Below are 19,669 nucleotides of genomic sequence, written 5' to 3' on the forward strand. Positions count from 1 at the left end.
TTCACCTGTATTTTGTCTGGTAATCACGTTAAAAGAGTGGACATTATAGAGGGTCTGGTCTAAAGCAGTCTGAAGGACTCGGGCTCTTCTTCCAAAGTACCTCGTTTACAGTGTTCCTCCCGACCATCACGCCCATCGCTTTCATTTGCTCTCCTTTTCCCATCGTGCTTGAATTATTTAATTTCTGTCTCAGCTGTAAAATAATCCGGATTTTTTTTGGAGCAACTGAAAATGTCTTTTTCAAGAATGATACTACTGTAAATTATTGTAAAATAGTAAATCAACGGGCTTTTTCCTTCTCAGGCTTTTTGGGTTTGTTATATTATGACTCTACCTTTCCCCATCAACTCAGGCCTTTTTGTCAGTTGTATTAATGAGTCAGTTTTCGTACGACAATTAATCTTAAATGATAAATGCTATTCAGAATGTAACTTTGGTAAACTTGGGGAAATTATTCCATTGGTCTTTTCCTCTCACGTGACTTCTAGTAGTTTGGTTTCTGTCTCTTTTGTTAATGCTCAGTTGTAAATACATGTCTGAAGTGAATTGAGGAGTCAGAAAGCACTCACTTTACTACCCCCTGAGGTAGGCGAACAGAAGGGTCACTCCTTAGCGGCACCTGATAGATCTCCAATAAACTAGTCTTTTTACAGAAATCCTGTTTTCTCCCTTTTTTCTTTTGTTTTCTACGTAGGCAATAATGTCAAATCTTCTATGCAGCCAAGTGTATTTCTGGTTAACAGCCCAAGTGAGTGATGATGCTGTTACAGTTCTCACTGTTGTACATAGATTTCTTCTATATTTCAAAATGAATTTACACTGAAATGCATGGATTTTTAAGATAATTGTTTTATATAGTTGTTTATAAAGTCATTAAACTCAATCACTGTACTCACTTGTAATCTGCAGTTGTCTACATGGTCTTATTTGGTGTTCTGAGGGAAATTGTCACGTTCTGTTCTTTGTCATAAAACGTTCTCAGGTGACAGTGTTGCCTCCCACTCCCACAATAGAGTGACCTATGACCCAGAATGCATCTGTCTGAACTTATTCTATAGACCCTGGCTTTGGCTACTATCCAACCCTACCCTAGTTTACTACAAGGAAGTCTGCCAGCAGCACTAGACATTTAGATCAGCTAAATCAGACACTGAAGGAAAAAAAGCCAGGAGAATTGAATTTTTAAGTTATAGAGCAGTTACAGTAGCAAGGTAGGTTGCAAGCACTAGGGTGGAGGTGCCATTCAGTGGAGGCTTGATCTACTGTACACAGCGCATGTATTGACAGAGGTGGAGCTACTGTAATTGCCGAAGGCAGAGGTATAATTAAGGCAATATTGTTGACATAGTTAACAGACAGTTGAAGAGCAGCAGGTGTGCAGAGGCCTACATGCTAGTGAAACATGCATCTGAAACAGCGTTACTCTGGATTAAAGACCATAGATTTACATGATGAATCCAATCTGAAAAGGAGCCCAAGTGATTAAAGTAAACAATCAAACAAATCTACTTTCTGGAACACAAAGAAAATCATCTTTCATAAGCCTTGTAGTATCTTTCATAAGCCTTGTAGTATCTTTCATAAGCCTTGTAGTAACTTCCACTAAAGATGGACAAAAACAATTAGAAAATAACAGCAAGTTTCTTCTTTATTTGGGAACATGAAGCATTGCAGGGAGGATCACATCGCAGGCTCTGTTCAGCTGAAAGGTACGCAAAGTTAAAACGTTTTGAATTGTCTCAGGGAAATGGCTTACATCACTTGAGGATAACATTACCATCTATTGCATCTTTTACAGACAAAGTGTGCAAGACCAAGAGACTATCCCATATAATTTATAAAATAAACAATAAAAAAATTCCAAGGCAACATTTATTCAGTCGATTCACACAGTCCACTCCAGAGATGATGCTGTTGAACGGGAACTCTTCTCCTTCGGAGGGACTTAGGTGCTCTTCTTCTCCTCGAACATGATGTTTGCTGTGGCTCTCTTGGCTGCAGGGCAGAAAGATAACACTAAGATGCGAGAGGCCACCCCCAGCCCAACCATACTGTTGATGTCACCATAGCGAGTCCCACACATGCAAATATTTGAGAATGAAAAAGGTAGATCAAGAGCTGAGCACCGCGGTTTCTGTTCTGTTACACTTTTAAACAAGCTCCAGATTTAGTCCCAATCATAGACCAATGAGCATCTTCAACTGAATACCCTCAAGCCATCTTCAACGCAGAACTACTTTTCTCTGGGAAATCGCACATAGTAACTCAGTTGGAAGAACATATGACCTTATCATCAGCTTTCTGACACATACATGGTGTACCTGGAGCACAACCTCCAACCTGTCACATCTAAAGCAGATGATGCAAATGTAATGACGTTATTCAGAGGGAAGGGTTGAGTTGAGTATAACAGCATTGAAAGGCAAAAGCAAAGAGAATATCAAAGAAATCCTATATAGGAGGTTTAGTTTGACACGGCATCTTACTGTCAATAAATTCCGTGTGAAGATTGCTTCCTGGAACAGAGGTTCCCTTTTTTCTCTCAGTACGTCAGAGGGATTTTGAATATGAAAAAACAACAACGCAAACATTTAAAAAAAAGACAGCCTCACCCTCGTCTTTGAATTTGTCGGCAGCCTCTGAGGCCTTTTCCTTGAGGTCCTTCACCACGTTGTCAATCTTGGCCTCGTTCCTGAGGAAGAACGGGCGGATGATCCGTGTGTAGATCAGGACGGATCCGTTGGAGGGGGTGGAGGCCATGCACCACACCAGGAACGCACACTACACCAGGGGACACACAAGAGGGCCATTCTCACAAAACCACTTTCAGGAAATGCGGTTACGAATAAAATGGCTCAGCGAGCGCTCGTTTCAATAATGCGCTGTTGGCTGGTTGGGCATGAGATCCGTTGCCATGGAGACTGTTGAAAACGACCTGCACACCGACACAAGATATTAATCAGGAAAGGAGATGAGGGATTCAGTTTAGATATGCTAAAACACTTCCGATTGTGATACTATACCTAATTTTATCAACTACTTTGCCTAAATTAATCCGGTAGGCCCACACTATTCTGATAGGAAATAATGATCTGCACATTTCAATATGTTCCCTTGCTGTCTTATTGTTGTGCAACATGTTGTATGTCTGATGAAGACCTTATTTATGGAATAGAATACAACCACAAGGGAGCCTATTTCAGTGTGCTGGTGTTCATTTCCTATTTCTTGCTCTGCTCTTGTAAAACCTGTGTTATTACAAACAAGTTACATGTGATTTCCTCCTTTGTCTGACTTTACCTTGTGCCTTGTCATAGCAGTAGCAGCAACACTGTAATGTTCCCTTTTTAACCTCGAATGAATTATAGTCTAGTGCCCCAAATCATTTGTTTGTCCATGTCGGAGGTAATAATCACTTCATAGGCTACAATAATTTATCATCCTTTGAATTATAATCCTTATCAAATAGAAAGAAGGATTAGACGACAGCTGTACGTTGGAACGGAGGCTTAAGACAAACAAACAGAAGACAACTGCGTTACCTTTCCCATGTAGTAGAACGGGAACCAGGACAGGAAGATGTCAGCAAAGAACTCTGCCACGCTGAAGACTCCGTACACTACCCAATAGGTCAGCCATTTTGTGTCATCGTCTTTGGTGGCACTCTCGATGGCTTTGATCCTGGAATTAAAGGATGAGTCTGTCACATTAACTTGATACATATCATGTACATATATGACCATATGGTAAAACACTATGCGACACTGACACGTTTAGTTCAAAATACGAGTGAAAACATGGACTACCTTTAATTTCACGTTTGTAGCCTACTAACTAGGCCTACAATGGAGTTATGTTATGTAAAGAATGGCCATAATGATTACCATACAGCCTGGCAACATTTCCATGGTAGTACTCTGACTTGCGAGCGGGAGGAGCGCGGTACAAATTATAAGTCTTTCCATGTGTCGATGTTTTGAATACCAAATGAGAGTCAGAGCATTCTATTCTTATCTTTGAATAGTACTGCATTGTATGATTCCACAGTAGGCCTGGCCTAGAGGTCGAAAACTATTCCTTGACAAAACAAATTAAGAATGTAATTTAAAAAACTGTTGTCCATTAGGCCTTGTTTCTAGGCCTTGGCCCAGTTGAACTTTGTACAGACATGTGGAGCTAATTACAAGACTGAAGTTAGTCACTTGGGTTTTTGTGGTTAGGCATGCGTATCTCTGGGTTTCCTCTCTGTTCTCAGTCTTTTGCAACACTGACTCAATACACCTAGTTCTCTTCAACAGAGGCACTACACCCTAATTTGGTCCTACCATTCCCAGACGGCAATTAGTGAGCACTAGCCACTGCAGAGCGAACAGCTGTAAATGTGTCTGAGAGACACTTTCAGACATTAGCCTGAGGAGGGGTCATTTGATATCACTCACTGGAGACTGTGTGTGAGCTTCTCAGACGCTCCACACTGAGAGGCAATGACTCAACCAGAAAAACGGTGGTTTTAACACACATACCTGCATACCGATGATCAGTATTAATCTCTATGGTGACAATACTATTGTTATATTATAACAGAGTTAGTTAAACTCTCTCCTCAGACACGCTTAATGTATTGATTTGATATTCTGTTTTTGGTTTTAACAGTTCCAGAACAATGTAATAATTCCACTCGAGTAACTGGGGACCAATTCCACTCGAGTAACTGGGGACCTTTAAATGCCTAGCTGAGTACCTAGGACTGGAATGAGGAACTGAGCACTGATAAGATAGCCTACTGTAGGACAAGCGATTACAATAATGTAGGCCTACCTGTACTTACACATGGCAAATAAACTTTCTATTCTATTCTAGTGGGGGGATGTCCTTAAGGACACACCGCCTCCTCACAGATGTGTTCAAATCGTCCAGTAAACTGAAGTAACAACATAATGGAAGTGAAGAATATACTGCAATATTTGATTCCCTGGATGCTGCTATTGCCACATCATTTGAGACATCCTGTGTTTCAAGCAACCTGCTGATAGGCTGTCATGCACCTTCTATCGATGGAAAATGGTTACATCCTTCCGGCAATCTGAATGTAAATGATTCATAGTGCACTTTATGAGACTGAGTTTCTCTCTGACTCTGTTTTGAAAGACAATGTAGTCTATGAGCATTTTAGAATAAAATAATTCCGTGGATGAGGCTATTGTTCGTGCGTGTGCGCGTAGCTCCGTGCGCGTGTAGGGCGGCTGGGCTCGGTAAGGATGACGTCATGCTCCGTTAATTGCTCGCCGCTATGGATGAGGGGGGCAACAGGAACATTTGGGCTGTTAGGGGGGCTGTTACGGGGGGCTGTTACGGGGGGCTGTTATGGGGGGCTGTTACGGGGGGCTGTTACCGGGGGGCTGTTACGGGGGGCTGTTACGGGGGGCTGTTACGGGGGGCTGTTACGGGGGGCTGTTACAGGCCTACTGGATGAAAATGCAAAATAAACTTACGATATGTAGGCAGGATAGGCGAATCCAATGAGGTTACACAATAGGGAGGCTCCATACCCAATAACCAGATAGATTGCGATGAAGCCAGTGACAGCTGCAGATAATCATAAGAAATGCCAATATTATTATTGGTACATTTTCCGTTCTAGTCACATTATTTATATATAGCGATGTCTCCATAGGCATATTGAGAAAAATGAATATAGCCTATTAAATAGCCATGGATGATCAAATACATTTGAGATCGAATCGGTTACATTTTGATTCTTGAAATCTGTCAGACAGAACGAGAAGCTTTCTGCCACGACCGACCCACCGTAGGCCTACCCTCATTTCCTTCTATAAAAAGGATCCCTTGTGCCCTTCTCCCTTTTGCGGAATGGAGAAAAAACACTTACCGATTGCAATATAGGACCTGCTCACTCCGGTTTTCGCCTCGATCTTTGACAATGCATCTGTCATTAGGTTCTTTTCGTGTAGGAACTTTTCAAATCTCTCTTTTATTCCCTGTGCCATGGCTGCGGGCTGTTTTATTCCTGTGCGCTGGAGAGTGGATGGAGTTGGGCTATTGAACTGCGACACCCATGCAACCGAACCAGCCCTATCACAAACCTGCTGGGCCATACGTCACTGCGATGTCTGCAGCCACACCCTTCCTGGCTTTGGTGACAGTGCGAATTAAATGACATTTCTTGCCTTTAAATTATTTTCCTTTAAATGCAGATGTTGATGTTAAACTACTTAAGTTAACACAGTTCTACCTAAAGTGAAGTTTATTCATTATTCTTAGTAAATTGATTACTACATGAGAGTAATACAAATGTATTGATATAATACAGTATAATACAGTATAAAAATATACTACAGCCTCTTTTAAAAACAGTAGGCCTAGGCCTACGAAACTAATTGTTTGGATTTGTTTTGGGAGTTACAGTAGGCTAGTGCAGGCGAGAGATGACGAGCCTTTGCATAATTTCACATTTTGAATAGGCCTCGGGTTATATTTTATTATAACAATGTAAGGAATAGGTTATTATTATTTTTGTTATGCGTTAATTCGGGGTAAACCAGAGGATATGGAGGAATAATCAGAAGAAACAAGGAGGGAGTTGTCGTAGTGCAGGCATGAGATGAAGAGCCTGGATGAACCCCTTTAGTCAGTGAGGAAAAGGCAAATCCTACAACATCAGGACCATTCGCCCTTTCCTCACAGCACATCGCAGGTGCTCATCCAGGCCCTGGTCATCTCCGGCCTGAACTAGGGCTACTGCAACTCTCTCCTTGCTGGGGCCCCGGCCTCAGCCATTAAACCTCTGGAGATGGTCCAGAAAGCTGCCGCTGTCCTGGTGTTCAACCACCCTAAGTTCTCCCACACAACTTGCCTTCTCTGTTCTCTACACTGGCTGCTCCCTGTAACAGCTCGTATCCGGTTTAAACTCTACTGACAGGGCAATAAAAGGAAAAGCTCCTTGGTCAAGGTCAAGGTCAAGGTCAACTTTATTTATAAAGCACGTTTAAAATCAACCGAAGTTGCACCAAAGTGCTGTACAATATATAAAATAAACTAAAACAAAAAACAGAATAAAGTGCACATAATCACAGAACAATAAAAGGACAGGACACAAAACAGGACAGGGGATGTAGGCTATCAGGCCTCAAAAGCCAGTGAAAACAAGTGCGTTTTAAGCTGAGACTTAAAGAGCCCTAGGTTCTGTGCGTGTCTAATGTCCTTCCTACCTCCAGGCCCCTGTCAAGTACCCCCCTCACTATGCTCTGCTAGCCCCGTCGCTCCTGGGTCCTGCGGTCACGGCTCTGCTCTGTCCTGGTCCCGCTGTGGCGTAATGACGTCAGGACAGCAGAGTCGTTGGCCATCTTTCCCCGCAGGGTCAGGGGTCAGCGTTAGGGTCAGGGTCTATTAATACATCCATGGTCAGGACTCACCTCTTCGAGAAGTAGTCTATAAGCCTACTATAGCTCCATGCTACTAGGGCCTACCCGGATCGTTCCTCTTCATATTTGTGCTGCTCTTGCACTTTGGCTTCAGCACTAGATTATGCGCAGTCACTTGTTTAGAAAGAAGATGCACTTGTGAGTTCTGGCGAGCCTCCACTACCTAGCCTACGTTAAATGCAATTATTGTACGTCGCTTTGGATAAAAGCACCTGCTAAACGACTGTAATGTAATATCATGTAATGTAGGCTAATCATTATTGTCGTGTAGCCCACTTCGACTTCAAACAATTCATAAAATGACTGTGTCAAGTGTGGTCAGTCTTCAACTTTCAGAGAGCACAGGTTATGATCGTGTTTGTCCTAAAGAAAAAAAGGGTTTAAGATCTGATTCACGAATTGCCAAAATTGTCAATACAAAATATTATTGTAAACAATGAGGTTATGATACTATTTCTGCTTACTTTCTTTGGTGATTGCATAGTTTACTTATGGGTTTAAGGGTGTGCTGGATACTGCAAACCCTTAAATCATTGTAATGTAGGCTAATTAAAATTATGTGCAATCATATTTCTTGTGATTGCTGCTGGTTATTTCTTAGGTCATCACTGACCTAAGAAATTGAACTGTACTGCAGTGTGTCCAGCAGCGTGGTGTGTAGGCCTACAGTGTATTACAGTCACAGTGGCCGTGTCCGAAATGCATACTACTTGCTATATAGTAGGCGAGATGCAGCATGCTACATCAAAACTGTGCATACTGTATTTCGCCTACTATATAGTATGCAGTATGCCTACTATATAGTGCCTACTATATAGCAAGTAGCAGGTAGTATGCATTTCGGACACGGCCAGTGCATCCTCCTTGTTGTCTTGTTATGTCAACCAACCATGATATGTCAACCAACCAAGTTAAGTTGCGCCCGAGTTGTTGTGCACTTTGATAGGACAGAGTAGTTGTGCAATTTGATAGGACAATAGATTTTGACAGGCAACACAAAGGTCCAATGTCATTCCGTGTTTTAAATTAAACCCGCCTTCTGACCTTTACGATTGGATGAAGAACTTTTCTTCAGCGTTCACGCAGCTGCCCTTTTTTCGATTACGCGGTGGTGGAGTTTGTTTTTAGCTAAGCCCAGTTAGCTAAGCTAACTATATGTATTTATTTGTTTGGCTTTAGGGTTATATTTTTACGGATCTTGAACATTCAACCGTCGAGACTGAGCGGCTCAGAATGCGTTTCGTCGTCACCGCGCGGGAATCGTAGTGCGCTCGCGCTGCTGTGTGTTTCAGGGGTGCGCGAGCTCGGGATGTGTTTATCTGCAACATGGAAACAAGAAGAGCGGAGATTCCCACCGGCGTGCTGGACGACCTCTGCAGGTAAAACACCAAGTGCAACCTCACCATTCGTTTATTAATATATAGGAAATGCTGAGCACCCGTTTTGTGAAATATATTTGTGTTTCTGGCTCTGGCGTAGAGAGCTATTGGGATCTGTCTGTCTGGGGTTGGTAAAGGTGATCTGCGTGTGCAGACAGACCTCCCCGGTGCATGCTCCTCCATGTTTGATCTGTAGCTGTCTAGGCTGTATTTTGTCGAGGTGCACTATAGAACCGGTCGGTTATCCACGTCCATGCACCCATCTCTGAGATTTTGGGCCCAACTTCACGGTATGCAAATTTGCGAGACTCACTGCTGTGCTGACCACCACAATCTATCCACAATCTCTCCTTCTCTTCTCCAGTCGATTCATCCTCCACATCCCGAGTGAAGAGAGGGACAATGCCATCCGCGTGTGCTTCCAGATCGAGCTGGCCCACTGGTTCTACCTGGACTTCTGCATGCAGAACACACCAGGACTGCCTCAGTGTGGGATAAGGGACTTTGCTAAGGCTGATATCCTTTTGTGGGAATAATGACACCAAATAAAGCAGGATATCATGTGTATCATGGGAGGATTATGCAATAGTAGAGTTACTGTAAATGCAATTAGCCTTTTATCTAATCTCTCCTTGTCAGATATACAATTACAATTTGGTTTTAGCCAAAGCGACAGAGTAAAAATACCCTTAGGGCTAGATTTCTTGTTGCAAGGAAATTGCCAACGGTTGTGCTGTTCAATGTGTGACTTATGCAATGCATGATGACATTATTATGTGCTGATGGAACTGGTTGGGTTGGTCGAACCCAGCCCATTGTTGTTTGCCCCGTCAAACGCGTACATATTCTCCTTGACCTCGTGGCACTTTTTAATCATTGTCCATTCTTGCTGCCCCAAGGGGGGGATGTACAGAGGGTGTTAGAGCAATGGAAAGAGTACAAGATGGGTGTTCCAACCTACGGTGCAATTATTCTAGACGAGACTCTGCACAACGTAAGTAATACTGGAGGCTACTATAAATCGATGGCCTACTTTGAGCTATGTTTTTCTTATCCATGTACTTGACTTGCTCATATAAACTGTATGCTGTACAGTATAATTTATTTTTCCCCCAATGCAGGCGTTACTAGTTCAGGGATATTTGGCCAAGTCAGGGTGGGGCTTTCCCAAGGGAAAGGTCAACGAGGATGAGGCTCCCCATGACTGTGCTGTTCGAGAAGTGAGTAAAGTGCCTTTAACATTGTTTGACTTTCACTACTTTTGAATGTATTCTGCGAAGGCAGATTATATGCTGCATATATTTAGTCTTCGTAATAGTGACTGTATGAATAGTTGTATAACTGACAAGCATATTTTTGTTTGAACTATACCAGAGAATCACAAAATGCATTTGCTGCTCTGTCTGATATTTGTCTATCCCCAAAAGGTTTTGGAGGAGACAGGCTTTGATATCAGAGATCGTATCTGCAAAGACACGTACATCGAGCAGAAGATCATAGATCAGTTGGCCAGATTGTACATAATACCAGGGGTATCTAAGGAGACCAAGTTTAACCCCAAAACCCGGAAGGAAATAAGGGTAAACTCTTCTACTTCATCTCCACTTCCTGTTTTCATATGCATCCTATTTCTGACTTGACTGATTCAAACTGTGATTGAAATGATGAATTTCCCCATTAAGCAGAATGAACATGATTCTGACCATTCAAACTGATAATCAAACTTTATTGTTCTGTATTTCTCTAGAACATTGAGTGGTTCCCTATTGAAAAACTACCGTGTCACAGGAGTGACATGACTCCGAGGTCTAAACTTGGACTCGCACCTAACAAGTTTTTCATGGCCATTCCTTTTGTAAGGTAGGTGTACCTCAAGAAAGGGGTCATCTGCTCATGTAATTGTAATGTATTTGTAACACTACACCTAGCCGTATATTTAAAATACTGGCTTACACCTGATGACTCCTCTTAGGTGACAAAGTCTAGTGAAACTTGTACTTTTTAACAACCTAACATCAAGCACACAGCAGCAATCAATCTCTACTGTTCCATGAGGGAACTTTGTTAGGCAGCCAGTGTTAAAAAGCGATGTTCATACACCTAAATGCACAAACGTCTTGAAGAATGACACCGAAATTACTTTGGCCCTGCCCTTATGGTTCCAACTGGTGAGAAGAAGTTTAACTGTCCTTTTGACATTTTACCACAATGTAGCCTACTCAACTCCCATGCTTGTACTGTACAAATCTCACACGGGGAGCCAGTGTCACCGCGTGACCTGAGTTATTGATGTCTGTCTTTCTGTCATGCATCCAAAATAGGTAAGCAAGCGACCTATGAGTAACTTCATTGGGAAATAAAAGAATGACAGAACAGATACCGTTAAATATTATACACAATTCATTTTGATAATTAAGAACGAGGTGCCTGATCTAATCATAGGTCCAGTCCAAATCTCGGCATAAATAAAGCCCCCCCTCCGGATTGCCGGTCCGCGATCAATATGAAACCAGTCCGTGGTGCAAAAAAGCTTGGGGACAGCTAGTCTATATTAGTAAGCCTACCAGTGACAAGCTGAGCAATGTGCCATGCCATCGGATTGCATAGTAGACAGTCATATTCCCTCTAGCCTCCTGCTACTTGTAGATTGTAAGTTTGCTAGATTGTTTAGCTTGCTAGCTGAGTATTTGTTCATGATTTAATCGTGTGGGTTTAATCTGGGTTTAATCTATCATGTGCTTGTCAAGCTTCCAACAAGTTGACAAGTTAGGTTTCACTTTCACGTTCTGACATGTAGGTTTCACTTCTACATTCTAATGTAGGCTATAGCTGGGTATCCATTCCAATTTCAAGAATCGATTAGATTCCGATTCACAAGGTTCAGAATCGATTATCTCGATTTGATTCGATTTGATTCAATATCAATTCGGTTAGCGTTACTAAAAATGTTTTATTTTTATTTTTAGCTGTAACCTTAATTACATGACTGCCAAGTTATGCAACACATCAATACTAGGGCTGGGTATCGATACTGATTTCAAAAAAATAATGAATGAATGAATCATTGAATGAATGACTGAACTATTCATTCCTTCATTTATTTATTCATTCATTAAATACAATTTACATTTTGGGATTCATGAATCAATACTGAATCATTGATTCAGAATCGATTATTTTTTATTTTTTTAAATCCAGCCCTATAGGCTACATCCATAAACTCTTGAAAACCACTCCAATTTGGTTTTATAAAGATCTATTTTGTACCACTATAAACTAGAGGCTGATGACAGCCTACCAAAATCAATAAAAAACTTGAAATGGCTTAAAAAATGTTTTGGGCTGTTTGCTATTAAATGTGTAGTCCAGCATAATAAGCTGCTCGCTCCAGCTCTCTCCCCAACTCCACCCATGCGCTTGAGCCACGTTTACAAAGCCTGTTAGGCCGTTTCTAACTTACAATAAGGTTAAGATATTTGTCTAAGAAGCATTTTCGCTGTTCCTAATGATCAGAAGGGATATTGGTCTCCCCCTCGGTCTCGGAGCAGGTGCTCAACCTGCCACACACACACACACACACACACACACACACACACACACACACACACACACACACACACACACTCAGGTGCAAGGAGGCTGCTCTGAGATGGACAGTCTCCCATCAGGGAGGAAACACAAGCAACTCTTCAATCATGCGGATGCAGATTCAACATTTCTTTATTTGTCACATGAACAGTCACAGTGAAATGTTGCTGCCGACTCCTAGATTTTGCTCATTAGTTATACTCCAATACTCAATTTTCAAATGATGTATAACAGTTACCATTCCTATACAGTATAAAGATAGCGGTCTGGATGGATTGTGTACATGCTGCATATGAATATGAATAAATAAACAGCCCCCGGGGGGGAATTTATATTGACATTTGCATGTGGTTACGTTATAAACACTAGATATTCTATATACACTAGATATTCTATATACACTAGATGTTCTATGTACACTAGATATTCTATATACACTAGATATTCTATATACACTAGATATTCTATATACACTAGATGTTCTAGATCAGGGGTGCTCAAATACAAATTCTAAAGGTCCACGAATTTCCCCCCCCCCAATAATCCAAAGGTCCGTCATTAAGAAAACATTTATAATACAAATCCCCCCCCCCAACCGGTTCACACACACACACACACACACACACACACACACACACACACACACACACACACACCAAACAAAGGTGAATCAAACCATTTCAAGTCCCGTCTCCTCTCTCCTCGCCTCTTGTCTCCTTCTTCACCTCCTGTCTCCTCCTCACTTCCTGTCTCCTCCTCACCTCCTGTCTCCTCCTCACCTCCTGTGTTATTACCTCCTGTATTATTTCCTCACCTCCTGTCCCATCTCCTCACCTCCTGTATCCTCTCCTCCTGTCTGATTTCATCCCGTAGATATTTCTGGAAAGGTCGCTTCAAAATGGCTTTGCCTATTTTCACTGTTGATTTTCCTTTTGTCGACCTTTGAACTTTCCAGCTACACTAGAAATAGCCTCGCTCACACGGCCCTCTCCTTCTGTCAACAAAGAGGGTGGCGACGAGGACTGTGTGAGCGAAGACAATCAAGGTTCAGTTCTACAAACAAGATAGTACAGAAGATGCACAATATTCTCTCTATGCAAGGAATGAGAGGACAGTTCTTACTGGCCAAAACAATGCACAGTCTGATACATTACTTCAACTAAGGTCTAATATGTTAATAATACTGAATTTCCATTACACGGGTGTCTGGCCGTGGTTGGTCTCAAAGCGTGCATAGAAAGTGTTGAGTCTGATCATGAGAGGATGGAGATCCCTTATCATGGTGTTTAGTCCCTGCCTCACACTTCAGAGTTGGCCTTGTTTTGAATTTTATCAATTTGATTCGATTGCCGAAATCCACTTCTGTTCAGTGGTGCTTTGGCGGGTCACTCAGTGTAACGTTATGACGACATTGGTACTGGTTTGTAGTATGGGGACAGTACATGAGAGCAGTATTGGCCCCAATACCGAGACTTGTAGTTTGAGCTACTATTGCAAAGCTTTTTTGAAATAAAATACAGAAAACGAAGCTCCGAATACCAACCTACAGAACGAATAGTGGAATACTAGAATTAACTCGGGCCAGCCCTAGTAACCTATACAATATGCAAACATATTTTATCCTAGGACTTTCTCACTGTCTATGCAGGCCCATTCGCCTTATTCACCTCAGCTGCCATATTGGTCAGTCTGACGTAATGAGGAGTGCGGATGCGGAAGTGCCCATTGACTTCAATGTTAAAAGTTCGCTGTAAAAACACCATTTCAAGAACCAAAATAGTCAAAATAACAGGCAGAATACACTATCGGGGTTACAAACTCATCATTACCAGACTCTGATTGTTTTTCACTGCCGTTGTTTTCGCGTTTGGAAATACATGGAGGTGAATGCAGCTGACGGCTAACTATGGCTCATTCACCTCCATGTATTTCCAAACACGAAAACAACGGCAGTGAAAAACAATCAGAGTCTGGTAATGATGAGTTTGTAACCCCGATAGTGTATTCAGCCTGTTATTTTGACTATTTTGGTTCTTGAAGTGGTGTTTTTACAGCAAACTTTTAACATTGAAGTCAACGGGCACTTCCGCGTCCGCACCCCAGACTGACCAATATGGCTGCCAGGTGAATCAGAGTTGCACTCACAGTATCGTATTTCGCTAACATCAGCCTATGTAAGGGATGCATTCATTATTCACGGTCATTGATTGTACTTGTCCATCCCCAGACCACTCAGGGAATGGATCGCCAAGCTGAAGGGAGATTCCACAGACAGTGAGGATGATTTGGCCTCTAATGGAAGCACTCCATGCAAATCCCTCGACAAAACCCGGTGAGCCTCCAGCAGACAGTCTGTAACCCAGCCATGGTGGCAGTATGTTTTAGTTTTAGTCAAACAGGGCAATAATATTGAATTCAGATTCTTTATTCGTCACATGTAATGTACATGTGTTGAATGTTGAATTCCCATTCAATTGATGGTGCACATTGATTGTGCCATCTATACTGGTATACATGTAGAATGGAACAGAGGTGTTCTTAGTGGTCCATCTTCTAAAGCATTACTTTAATGGCTCTTTAACCCCCCGGATGTCAAGAAAATCACACCAAGTCCCCTCACCAATGTGGATATGAGGTTTCAACACTGTATGAATGCAGATGGGTTTCCTTGTTGACTGCAGGTCCAAGCACAGACGAGCCCAGGTCTCTGCTGAAGCCTCTCCTGGGGAGGCCTGGGGGAAGCACAAACCACCCAAGCCCCTTGGACAGCTGAGCCAGTACGAGCTCGCAGAACTGCTCAAAGCCAAGGTTGGTCTCTACTACCGGGAAAGGCGCGGGGGGGGGGGGGGGGTGGCCTATAGGTTTTTCATCTCTTTGGGAGAACCCTGCAGCATGAGCGGTATGACTATAGAGTCAGACCTTTCCCTATAGAGTCAGACTTTTCCCTACAGTTGTCAGACACTGTTGAGTAAACATGTTTTGCTGTTCTTGGACACCAGTAGTTGTTGGACTGGGCAACACTGACGCAGTTGTAATCAGGGCTCCAGAGCATTTGAAAAATGTTGTCAGAAGTGGAAGGTTAGTCTGGAGCCCTGATTGTAATCCTGCACCAGATCACTCAAGGTCCAAGGTCCCGGTGGATCAGCTTGATGTGGTTCTGTATCGCCAGCAGAGGGAGACATGAATCCACTCTTCACCTGTGGTTCTTGTCCTGAAGGAGATGGTGGTGTTAATGTCCCAAGAATACCTCGTCCCAAACCATCTCTAAGATGCGCTCTTTCTTATAGAATCCAAATGTGAAAGGCAATGGAAAGAAACGGCAGGATTCTCCCAACCTGAAGAAAAAGGCCAATGGAAATGGAGTCAGTAGCCAGCAGGTGAAACTACCTCTAGTCGGCTCAGTCCCATTATGGCTTCATATTTAAACGGCACCTTTTATATATTATTTATTGTCATTAAGTCTAATTACAGTTTGGATGTGCACGTTTTATATTAGTAGGACCATTTCACTCATTTGAAATTTGCTCTTTTTATGGATTTTATATTCTTTACCTCCTTACAGAAAGAAGAGAAGAAACTTCAACCACGGAGACTACAGGACAACTTTGACACAGGTATTGGAGGACTGGTATTCTGAGAACCAACATTATGAGACGCTATTAAAACATTTGACAAACTTAGATGTTTGAACATGTTACAGCTGCTTCCCCCGGCCTTTGAATAACCAGTCCTTCTCTCCTTAGACGCAGTACCACTACCACAGCCCATCAGCGCCGACACCAACGGTCACCAGGCGCTCTCGAACGGAGACTGCCAACACCTGCTCTCCTCCAGGTCCTTCCTCAACTTCAAGTTCGACAGGGAGGCCATCATGAAATGCTTTGACTCCTGAAATGGCCAACAGACAGATGAATGAATGAATGAATGCTTCAGTTCAGTTTCAGGGGGTTTAAGAATTGTTGAGACAAAATAGGTTTGCAAGCGTGTTCAGACAAAGGTTTTTGACGTTTTTATTCAGTTCCCAAAAAAGTCAACTAGTTGGCATTGTCTCATACATTCAGAGCTGAATCCCAACTTGAGAATTGTGCATGTAACTTAGGTCTGAGTAACAGTGAGTCATGAATGAAGGTCGGTGGGAGATGCAGGTTAACAGTTTGAGCTTCGTGCATGATCTTCAAGTTGGGACTCGGCTCAGATGGATTTATTGAACGTTTACATCTGTTTTTACCAAGGGAATTTTTCACAGAATGTAAAACGATTGAATAAATGAGAAGATGAGATATAAGATGAGAATTAAGAAGATATTGGACAAGAGTTATATTATGATACTGACAATTTAGCTCATCAGTGTTTTTGTGTCTTTTGTTATGAACTTCTTGAGTTCCAACTTTGGTCAGTTTCACCACTATCAAGTGAGCTCCCCATTAATGTTTCTAGGCAGCTTGTGTGATCTGAAGAGAGGATGAGGAATGGTACTGTACTACGCTTTCTCCACAAAGTACTAGAGCTGGGTCTCGCTCAATACTCAGGAGGATGGAACGTTCCAGAACAGTCATTTACTATGCCTGTTGAAAGAAGACATCACTTTTTGTCAGCGTGAAAAGGCTGCGTGTTAACTCTGCTACATTGCATTTCTACCTGCAAAGTTCTGAACGTTTGATCCTTCTGAACAAGACCCTTTTTTGCCTGATGTTTGTCTTGCCAGGCAATTGTTTTCAGTTGTAATCATTGTCAGCTCTAAGTAACTCCTCCTCCACATAACTGTGAGGTAACTACGTGTCCTGTCTGTGTGTTTGAGGTGTTGAGCAGCGCTGGGTGCAGCTAGCCTGTCTGAGGTGTTGAGCAGCGCTGGGTGCAGCTAGCCTGTCTGAGGTGTTAAGCAGAGCTGTGTGCAGCTAGCCTGATGTGGGAGGCAAGTGGCAGAGTTGCAGAGCAGCTCCTGATAAAATTCCTCAGACAACTCTGTGAACTAGACGGCTCACACAAGGGCTTTGATTTACCAAGCATCTGATCTGCACTAGCGGGAAGTTGGCATCTGTTTTCTCCTGGCTATATTGCAGACATTTTAAAGACAAAGGCTAAGAAGAAAAAAAGGGGACCAAATCCTAACTTGAGACCTGTGTGCGTTAACACGTTCATTCATTGAAGTGAAAAAATCCAGTTATGTCTATAGATCTCATGTAAGGATTCAACCCAAAGAGAGCAATATGATGTTTGAGAGTGTAGTTCAAGCTTTGTGTTTAATCTGTCATGCCCTTCTGAAAGTGAAAATGCTGAGTAAATTGGGACTTTTATGTGTCCAGGATTTTGAAATAGCGTGGGGTCTGGCGGCGGAGAAAATGTTAATGAAACGGCGATCACACGGTCACTTTTGATGACTTTTTGACAGTCAATTTACCTATAGGGCTACTTACCAAGCTGTTTGGAGCAACTCAATATAGAGGACTATATTTTAACCTCAGAATTCAGTTGATTGGTTTTAGCAGTTACTCAAGTCGACCTGTCCACAACAGCAATGTCATGTAAGAGAGGTGTGTCATGATGCAGCTCCATTTTGTAGTTTGTAGGTCCAGTGTAGTGATACAATCTGAGTGTCAACAGGAACCCCTTTTGAGATTGTCAAAATGTTTCGGTAAAACCCATTGATTTTGGATTGGGGCCTCTTCCAAATACAACTTCCATTTCCCTAGTGTCGTTGTGGTGCACTAGCCTACACAACATTTTGTGTCTGTGCCAGTATTTGAGAGTAGTGAGCGGTGGGGGGGAGGGGGGTTTGTGTATTGTACCACCAAACTCTTTGACAGGAACAAAATCGTTGAATACTGGTGAGAAAAGTTATATACCTTCACTTTTATCTGAAAATAAAGGTTTTAGATTTTCAGTTATGCTCTCCTACTGTACCTAATGAGCTTGTGTGGTAGGCCTACTTCATTGTACCAACATTGTGCACTGTTGAACTGAGTTGATACCTTTTTTTCTGTCCACCTGTTTTTTTTTTCTTATTTGTGAATTTTGATTGCACTTTATTTCATGGTACTTTTATTAATCAGGTATTGACTTTGGGAGTTGCATGGTAAAGTTGTAATTACACAAGCATAGGAATGACTTGTTTTGCATTGGTTCAGTCTACCAGCTAGGCAGTTACCAGTTGTGTAAGATGTCAGAAATGCTATACAGTATTATCTTCTAGGGGGACACAATGCATTGTTCCATAGAATAAAGTGCTACCAAAATTTTCCTGTGTTGTTAACCAAGTTGTCAGCCCCTTCTGGCAAAGACTGTGGCCTTATGGTGGATGTTGGTTATGGGACGTGTGACGGGCTGAATGGCACTATGAAAAATTAGGGCTATGCTTTGGTTAACATTGAGACCCTTTTTTATTGGTTAGTTGCATTGGTGGGATGCATTTGAAGCATCTAAAACAGACCACATTTGTTTATCATTACCTATCATCTTGTTGATTTTAGATACTGTGCTTGTCAGAAATTGTCTAGTTTTTTAAGAAAGTTGAAACATCCTTTATTTTTTTTATATGCTCATTAGTTTTTTGACTTCTCACTTTAATCGGCTAAGATCATTTCTCTTAAGTCATTCTTACATTTTTTCCCCCAAATACCAGAGCTGCTCTATTCCATGGCACTGAAATTGTAAAACATGCAGTTGAATAGTTTGGAAAGGGGGTTCAGTATACATGTTGTTTGCATCTGTCCCAAGAAGCCATTTCCTTCGTTTGTTTGTTTTTCTATAAAGACACTGCTTTCCTCAGTAATGGCCTCTTTCTTCCTCATGTCTTGGCATCTGATCGGTCTGTCTTGTAATGGAGGAGAACGGCGTCGGGCTTCCGTCGTCTCCTGAGGGATTGGTCACTGATCTGATAGGAACAACTCCCTGAGGATATGGGAGATATGAGAGTCTCATAGCTTGTTTCAGTTGATATTATGCCCAGGACTTTTCAACTTCAATATCAACTTCAAGTGGCAAGAGATGAGATGGGGTCCTACATATATGCCCTCTTAAGACTGACAGACAGGGGGAGACTGACAGACAGATGGGCTCAAGTTTTACACCAAGCATAGTTTTTTAAAATGTAAAAATCAACATGTACTTGTCATGTTGTCCCCCACCCATTATGCATGTTCCCATGTGGTAAAAGCCCCCTGCCTCTCATGACTCTGGGACCTCCACAACACTCCCCTCTCCACTCAATGCCTTCTAGTGGACTAACAAGTCCATATAGTCTTTAGTCCAATATAGTGCATC

The 19,669-nt window shown here is 42.2% G+C and overlaps 2 protein-coding genes across 3 annotated transcripts; one reads left to right on the forward strand and one right to left on the reverse strand.

Moving 5' to 3' along the window:
• Positions 1-1,627: 1,627 nt before the first annotated feature.
• reep5 (receptor accessory protein 5) lies at positions 1,628-6,043 on the reverse strand. Its single transcript, XM_084441915.1, has 5 exons — positions 5,891-6,043; positions 5,493-5,586; positions 3,543-3,681; positions 2,613-2,781; positions 1,628-1,995 (listed from the first exon to the last, which is right to left on the reverse strand). Exons 1-5 carry the CDS (start codon positions 6,006-6,008, stop codon positions 1,946-1,948), a joined length of 570 nt encoding a protein of 189 aa, XP_084298041.1. The 5' UTR covers positions 6,009-6,043; the 3' UTR covers positions 1,628-1,945.
• Positions 6,044-8,554: 2,511 nt separating this feature from the next.
• Positions 8,555-19,114, forward strand: dcp2 (decapping mRNA 2). Of its 2 annotated transcripts, XM_084442130.1 has the most exons (11): positions 8,555-8,821; positions 9,186-9,337; positions 9,688-9,815; positions 9,943-10,041; positions 10,249-10,401; positions 10,569-10,681; positions 14,637-14,741; positions 15,091-15,217; positions 15,697-15,786; positions 15,972-16,023; positions 16,153-19,114. In XM_084442130.1, the coding sequence occupies exons 1-11, from the start codon at positions 8,769-8,771 to the stop codon at positions 16,299-16,301; spliced, it is 1,221 nt and encodes a 406-aa protein (XP_084298256.1). In that variant the 5' UTR covers positions 8,555-8,768; the 3' UTR covers positions 16,302-19,114. The 2 variants fall into 2 exon arrangements, with proteins under 2 accessions (XP_084298256.1, XP_084298257.1); XM_084442131.1 differs by lacking the exon at positions 15,697-15,786.
• The last annotated feature ends 555 nt before the right edge of the window (positions 19,115-19,669 follow it).

The sequence above is a fragment of the Borostomias antarcticus genome (genome assembly GCF_949987555.1).
Source record: "Borostomias antarcticus genome assembly, chromosome: 8".
Lineage (NCBI taxonomy): Eukaryota > Metazoa > Chordata > Actinopteri > Stomiiformes > Stomiidae > Borostomias > Borostomias antarcticus.

Excerpts from the sequence above, each read along its gene's own strand:
- reep5 (XM_084441915.1), bottom strand. The coding sequence starts at position 6,008 with ATGGCACAGGGAATAAAAGAGAGATTTGAAAAGTTCCTACACGAAAAG. Across the intron at positions 3,682-5,492 it reads GCCTATCCTGCCTACATATC|GATCAAAGCCATCGAGAGTG; the intron begins GTAAGTTTATTT and ends CTTTAATTCCAG. Across the intron at positions 1,996-2,612 it reads CGACAAATTCAAAGACGAGG|CCAAGAGAGCCACAGCAAAC; the intron begins GTGAGGCTGTCT and ends TCTGCCCTGCAG.
- dcp2 (XM_084442130.1), top strand. The coding sequence starts at position 8,769 with ATGGAAACAAGAAGAGCGGAGATTCCCACCGGCGTGCTGGACGACCTC. Across the intron at positions 8,822-9,185 it reads GTGCTGGACGACCTCTGCAG|TCGATTCATCCTCCACATCC; the intron begins GTAAAACACCAA and ends TCTCTTCTCCAG. Across the intron at positions 16,024-16,152 it reads ACAGGACAACTTTGACACAG|ACGCAGTACCACTACCACAG; the intron begins GTATTGGAGGAC and ends TTCTCTCCTTAG.